Here is a 7,991-nt window from a genome sequence, read left to right on the forward strand (position 1 = left end):
CCAGGCCACAACGGTTCACAACTGGTTTGGAGAACATTTTGGACAGTTCGAGCGAATCATCTGACCAATCAGATCGCCCGACATGAATCCCATCGAACATTTATGGGACATAATCGAGAGGTCGTTTCGTGTATAACATCCTGCACCGCCTACACTTTAGCAATTATTCACGGCTATAGAGGCAGCATGGCTCAATATTTCTGAAGGTGACTTCAAACGACTTGTTGACTCCATGCGCCGCGCGGGATTAGCCGAGCGGTCTAAGGCGTTGCAGTCATGGACTGTGCGGTTGGTCCCGGCGGAGGTTCGAGGCCTCCCTCGGGGCCGGCTGGAGTGACCGAGCGGTTCTAGGCGCTACAGTCTAGAGCTGCGCGACCGCTACGGTCGCAGGTTCGAATCCTGCCTCGGGCATGGATGTGTGTGATGTCCTTAGGTTAGTTAGGTTTAAGTAGTTCTAAGTTCTAGGGGACTGATGACCTCATAAGTTAAGTCCCATAGTGCTCAGAGCCATTTGAACCATTTTGAACCTCCCTCGGGCATGGGTGTGTGTGTTTGTTCTTAGGGTAATTTAGGTTAAGTAGTGTGTAAGCTTAGGGACTGATGACCTTAGCAATTAAGTGCCATAAGATTTCACACACATTGAACATTTGACTCCATGCCACATCGAGTTGCTGTACTATGCCGGGCTAAAGAAGACCGACACGATGTTAGGAGGTACCCACTGACTTCTGCCACATTAGTGTATGAAGATTGCGATTTATAACGACTTTCAGCGCAATCTCTACGTCTGTAGTATCTGAACTATATATTCTCAGCTGGTCCTTTAATTAGACTGTTAATAACTAAGTTCGATAATTTCATTTAAATCACCATCCTGTCAGCAACAAAATTATTTCCCTATGAAGTGGAGTATGCAATCTTCACAGAATTTCAAGGAACCACACATGATGCAAACCTCCTGAAACCATATCACCAATGCACTCTGGAAAGTCGGGGTTTCATGATCTCCTGGAGAAAAGCACAACGCAGAATAAGGACTGACCGCCTGGTCTTGCATAATTGACATCATTGGAGTGGATTTTGTAATTGGACGATATTATGCTCAATTGCAGCTATTCTGATCTCATTCCCGTGGAGCTGCCTCCTATCTTAACCCAAGACTTGCACCATCCTATGAGTCCCACAAGTAGGTAGGTATTCCTTCGACAATAGTATGCAGAACAGTTAGACTCCTGCTGAATGACTCACGGTACTTCCCAATATCACTTCGCAACTTTTTATAACGACGATACGGTTCCTGTAGTAGTAGGAAAATGTAATCACCTCTATATCCATAAAACTCCCGAAACAAGTAAATCTGTCTACGGGAAAGCTGGTAAACTGCTTTAATATGATTTTAGCCTTGCTAAGGGATGGATCTTAATTCTTGAAAGCCCTTTATTTATTCCTAAAAGCGTTCTAACATCACCAGAAACACAGTTTTCGTTATACAGGATGACCCAAGAGTAATGGTCGGTACTCACTGATATGACAGAAACGCTCTTAAGCAGAAAATATCATTTGGACATGTGGCCTAATCCGAATGGTTTCCGAGACAGAACGCATTTAATGTAGGAACATTTGTTTTTGGGCCAGTGGTGCGCACACATGTGTCTTTTCCAGCCAACCTCTTAAACCTTTCACTGTGTATCAACCTGCCTCGTTGCTTTCAGTTTCTTTGCTCGGGATGTGTTACTGCCATTAAACTAGTCCCTTGAACGTGTAATTGTCCATGGTGCGTTGTGAATGTAGTAGTGCGAGGGATTGGGAGTGTATCAAAGATAAGCATCGTTTAACTGTGTTTCTACACGAGCTACTGAAAATGTCACACATCTACACTAACGAAGAACATTCAGATACGGTGTATGTTTACAGCTTTTGCGATTGTGGTGCTCCTGCTGCTGGCGAAGAATACCGTCGACCCTTTCCGACGTGTCGAATTCCTAATCGTAGGATGTTTACCAGAGTTTTCAGCACATTGCAGGATACTTTGTAAAATGCATGTTGTAATGTTTGCAACTTTTGCACTAGTGCACACGTGTCAACCAGACAACGTATTGAACAATACAGAAAATAAAAAAACAGTGTACATTAAATGTGGTGGATCTTGGAAACCATTCGGAATAGGGCATATGTCCGTATGAAGTTTTTGGCTTCAACTGATCGTTTCTGGCACATTCGTGGATATTGAACACTCCTCTAGAGACACCCTGTATGTAATGCTGAACGTGAGAGTGGTCTTTATCGCCTTATTTGGAGAAAGCCCGCAGCTGTCAAAGTGCTCTGCATCATGAGCAAAACATTTTTATTTTTAATGAAACGTAGAATTTTTTTCGTTACAGTAATGGAGCAAACGAGAAGACTTTCTGAATTATCCTAACAGTCTTCATTTTTTACAGGTCCATAGTCCATACGGAACTTCGCCGGTATCTCTTCTGTGCACTTGACAGAATGATGGAAACATTTCGCCACCTGGATGTAGAACGGACTGGTTTTCTGCCCAAAGATAAAGTTTACCTCACGTGTCGCGCGAGCTGCGTCCCTCTCGACAAGGACGTGTTAGCGGCTGTGTTGGAAAGGTGAGAGAAAGCTCGAAGTACCCAGCCTTATTCTGAAAATCTCGGCAGTAACTAAGCTAACAGTCCGAAGATGAATACAACTCATTCACATTTACGGTTAGGAACTGGCATTCCACAACATATACAGATGTTTTTAATTAATATAGTATCAAAAGTCACTGTATGAAGCGAGAAATTATTCCCATGGTTGAAAGCTTCCCGAGCACTCTCAATTTATCCTTTTCCAATTAAATTATCTCGTAAAATGTTGAACAGAGTCTCTTGTCTTCATATTTCAGAAAACTGACCACACTCTGCACATAGATATTTCACTCGTTCTTAAGGATGGTCCACATACTACAATAGCGCACATCATGTGCGTAGACAGATCGTAGCGTGTACATCGTAAATCGGCGCAAATCTGGTGCCCGACATGTGTCTGAGTAAGCAGTTTATTCAATCTAGTGCTTCTCGTCTGTGCATGCAAACTGAAATATAAAGTGGTTGTACGTTTCAGTGCTCTAGATAGTTTATTGCCAAGTTTATTGAATTATATAGAGGCCTTATATTTTTGCTTAAAGTTAAGAGCGAGGAATATAACGATCGAGATGAGAAGGCAGCTGCTTATAATTCTAAAAGTCATTAACAGGTTGTTAGTGCATTTAACTCAGGGAATTGAAAATATCCAGCTACTCAGAAACAAAGTATAAGACATCTCACTGACCACTCCAATAATTTATTACAATAATATATGAACTTCCAAATACATCTAAAAATAACAAATTTGTTTGCGTGGCCATCCTCCGCAGCAAGCATAGAAATACTTGTTAACAAGTACATCGAAAAATATTAAAAGCACCTGGAACCTTTCACAAATGATATAATAAAAATTTAGTTACTTTATTTCATGAAATATGCATATAGCTTCGCATATGTTATACATCATTTTGCTCAATACTTGCTTGGACATTGCAGTCTGAATTTTTAATCTTTATAACGTCTTCCTGTTTATAGCAATCGTAATGGCTGTGTAAGCCGTTCATGACCTGAATTACTTCTCTCATGTAAGAATGTTGTCGTACAATGTGTCGAGTACAAGCGACAATAGGTATTTGTATGTATCCATGCCCACCCACAAATAATTTCACCAGTCTTCGACGTTGGCTCGCTACTCGCAAAGTAACTTAATGTATGAAAACTGCAGTGGCGTAAGGAGCCACTGTGTTGACCATTTAGATCGTTTCTCCGCCTGACGCTTTGTTTCAATCGTTTTTACAAGAGAAGATGCGATGAATGTTTTTCTGTTGCGAGTCTGTGTTCTGAAGTGAAATGTTCTTTATAGAGCGTAGCAGCTAGCCACTGAATTTTCTTTCGTAAGCCAACAGATGTCAGGCCAGCAGCAGATTGAAATTGTGTCGTGAGGACGCACGGTATTTGCATCGATTTATTGCAAGCATGGGTATCAACGAAGACAGATGAAAATTAACTGAATCTCTCTTCAACCATATGAAAAACGATTCGATACACAGCAATAAACAGAGTAATTGCGGGGAGTAAAGATTAACAATTTGCACTTTCTCAATAGTGTGTTCAGAGAGCGAAATAACGGTGTAGTTATTGATTGAATGTGGTACACTTATATCGATAGTACCGCCTGTGTCGAGAGTGCTCTCACCAGTGAGTGTAGCTATATGTTCGTACAATAAAGTCAGTCAATTCCGTGCTGTGAATGTGTTCACTGTGTAAATAGAGATATAAACTGTATTTAACTTCCCATTAATAAACATTCTTCACAGCAGTATAATTGTGAAATTCCTGTATTCTTTATTAATGAATGTCTGTCAGTCCAAGACAATAATTTGTAATCATTAAATTTTACCTGACTAAGTGGGTCTGGTTTTCTGGTTATAATGATATGAGTAGGATTGAAACCTAAGTTATCTTAGGTGGTTGGATTACATTAAAAGGCATAAATCAGACCAGAACTTTGGACAATAAGTTCTTTATCTTAAAAATAAACAGTAATAATAATAACTAGTTACTGATTCACAGAATATGTTGAAATTTTCGAAACTCGTAGAAGGTTAATGGCAAAAGCCTGAGAATGAGTTGAAAGTATTTTACACTGTTGCATCTTGCATAGTATCCCAACTGTTAATTGTGCATAAGGAATAGCTTCTATGAGTCAAACCTACAAACCTGTTCTTGGTGTGTGTTTAGAAAGATTGTATATGACACATGACAGTAGTCTTTGGTTGTTGATCGTATGTGGCAGTGAAACAATAACTACCAAACTTTCATTATGTATCATAGAATACAATTTAAGAAATTGGTACTGGTGCCATAGGTACAGTCAACTGTAGAAGATCATACAAACAAATGTAGTAAAACTGATGGTTTCTCAAGTACCTAACGGTACTTGAAACTATTAGAAGCATGAATGATACAAGTGACAATAATTTAACAGATCCCAACTCGCTGAGTATTGTTCCCAATTTTCCCTTTATGAATAAGAAAACCTCGAATCAGTCCATATATTATGAAACAGATGTTATGTTACCAACTGGAACCAATGCCTGTCAACTACTTTAACATATTCATAAGTACTTACAATTCGAGAGGATGGCTCCTTCTGTCTCTGTATCTTTTGCCTGTTATTTAATCTAAGGCTAAACCCATAAAAAAGTCCAGTGGAGAAAACTTAAACAATGTTGGTGGTCTTTCATCAACATTACCATGTCTTATCCAGCGGCTTGGATAGGTTTTATTCAGGCACTGACAGATGACTATAAGGTGTACTGCACTGAATTAAAATTATTAATCCAGAATTAACAGAAAAAAGCAACTATCTATGAAATTCATGGTGGTTATTGTGAATGACTCTTGTGTTTGTGTAATTTTTGCTATGGAGTGGTCCAAATTATCATCTTTTAACATAAATATTTTCCCTACTGAAACACTCTGTATAGTTAACAACAACATGGTGATAGATTTAGACACATGTGAATACTGAAAATAACAGTGAGAACGAAATTGATTGGGGATATTGATCCTCTTATGCTTGTTTGAACATTATTAACTATAAAGCAAGACATTAGTTCTGTTTTTCTTTTTTGTTCACAAATTCATGTCAAAATATGAGTACAAGACCCACAGCAATATTCCAGAATAGAAAGGTAAACTTATTTCATTAATTAAAAAAACATATAACTTTAACTTCATATTAGTACTTCACTTACATTTCTCTGGTTCATTTCGTTGTTTCACTGGTTACAGGATGGAGCATAATGAACGTGGTCACATTTCTTATCTAGAACTGGGTGATTTTCTGAACACAAAGAAGGAGAAAGCGGCTCCTTGTTTACCAGATGACTATAGGGTAAGAAGAGTATTGGAAATAATATAGTTCAGTAACTAAATGTAGTGTGATGTAGTAAGTGATAGAGTATGTAGCATGTATGTGGTATATTTGAGACCTAAACAAAAATAAGACATAAAAATGAAGACCAATGAATAGTCATCATCAGTTGTAAATACCTTTTCACACAGTTGTGTCACTGTAAGAGACTGTTGAAATAATTCTAGGACAGAGACTGTCTTGAGAACTCTAGAACAGAGACTGCCTTGAGTCTGCGTTGCTCATATTAGTTTGTCAATGCATGATTGAGACAGATAGCATCCATGCATTTTCAGATGAGTGCATGTGTGAAAAATATCTTAAAAACAGGGAAGATATTGTGACCATTATGAGCAACATCTGGATAGATATCATTCTGTTGAAATACCAAGTCACAATGATGTTGAGAGTTAGGCATGATCAGTGGCAGTGAAAGAGTTGCACTATATTAACTGAGACTGAGAGGTCTGGAGCTGCAACCTTAAATGATCAGAAGAGACACACTTTGACAGTGATAAATATGTTCTTTAAACTTGTAGGTACTTCTGTGTGTCTTTTATGTTGTAAAACTGGATCATATGAATGAGCTACTTCGTTCTGATAACTCACAAGGTAGCCATTCATTAGACACATTCTGAATTTTGTTCTCAGAAAGCATGACTGGACATGCATAAAAATGAACATGCATGGCTGGGCACATAGAGGAATAATGTTGTTTGAAGCTGGATATGAAGGTAGTGCTTTTGATTCGAAGTAAACCATCAGATCTCTTAATCTTTCTGAAATTCAAACAAATGTTGCTTATCTTGTTCACCATGTGAGTAGTTCATTTATATGGTAGTAATTACCATACAATTTCATAAAAATATTTAGAGGGGACTTACATCATGAAAAGTATTTTTACTACCATAGTATTCCTGCTGTAAGACTGGCCTGAGAAACGGTACACAATGTTTTATTTTGATTAATTATGTAATAGGAAGCAGAATAACAAAAAAATTCACCTAAACTGATGTTTGAAGTGTTTGATATGTGGTGCATAAAACTGTGGTCCAACTAGAATCTAATAAGGGGAATAAGAAAAGAAACTATGCCTGCAGCTGTTGCTAATATAGCTATATAAATATAAACAAGGAGAAGAAAGAATAACTCTGAATAGTTAATCAGATTGGAGTACTGATAATAAAATTAAGATTGGAGCTAGTAATGCACTAACAGAAACAGTGGTATTCATCAGTATATGTTCTACTAGGCTGTTAATTATTGTAAAAACGTATCCACGAATTAACTGTTATGCAACAGTAATTTGTTTTAGTCACTCCCATCAGTCCTTTCATTTCTCAACATTATTAATCTATATTTGTCAGGTGCAGGAACTGTTTAATTAAAAATGTTTTATCTTGCAGAGAGACCTGAGTTTCGTGTACGCCAAACTCGAGCCAGCAGTTTCTGTTATTGATTTTGATTCTTTTCTGAAGGACCTTGACCTCGAGAAGACTATTGTCGATCAGAGCAGTTGAAAACTTCCATTATGAATGATTATATATAAATCTAATGTACAACTTTGAATCACATACTTTGTATTCCAATGTTAGTTATGTACTAACTTGAGTTAAGCTGCAAAATTATTGTAATTTCAAGTAAGTAATGTGTTTGGATAAGGTGCTGAATTTTTTATTATTTTTTTGAGGTTTGTTAATTTTTTAGTGTTTTTGATACTTCTATATCCTTGGAATTAAATTTACCTTTTGGGCATATGATCTACAGTTATTTTAAACACTGAGCAGGCTACTTTTTTTAGCTGTGTAAACGTTCATACTAAAGATTATATCATTTACATTTGTGGAATACGTCCATCAAAACAATTATATAATTTGTATAAGGTGACCATTTATGTTATTTAAATAAATAATTCATTATTATGTCCCTACTTCTTCTGTTTCTTTATTTTGCACTCTAAGTGTTATATTACTGTTTCTCCTGTTTCTTTATTTGAT

General features: G+C 37.4%; 1 protein-coding gene across 1 annotated transcript in view; it reads left to right on the forward strand.

Moving 5' to 3' along the window:
- The window catches only part of LOC124593823 (EF-hand domain-containing family member C2-like), a 264,643-nt gene extending 258,011 nt beyond the window's left edge, over window positions 1–6,632 (forward strand). Inside the window, exons 12-14 of the mRNA XM_047132172.1 lie at window positions 2,439–2,618; window positions 5,874–5,976; window positions 6,534–6,632. Of these exons, the coding sequence (XP_046988128.1) occupies window positions 2,439–2,618; window positions 5,874–5,976; window positions 6,534–6,632 (382 nt within the window). The remainder of the gene's footprint in view (window positions 1–2,438; window positions 2,619–5,873; window positions 5,977–6,533) is intronic.
- The last annotated feature ends 1,359 nt before the right edge of the window (window positions 6,633–7,991 follow it).

The sequence above is a fragment of the Schistocerca americana genome, chromosome 2 (assembly GCF_021461395.2).
Source record: "Schistocerca americana isolate TAMUIC-IGC-003095 chromosome 2, iqSchAmer2.1, whole genome shotgun sequence".
NCBI lineage: Eukaryota > Metazoa > Arthropoda > Insecta > Orthoptera > Acrididae > Schistocerca > Schistocerca americana.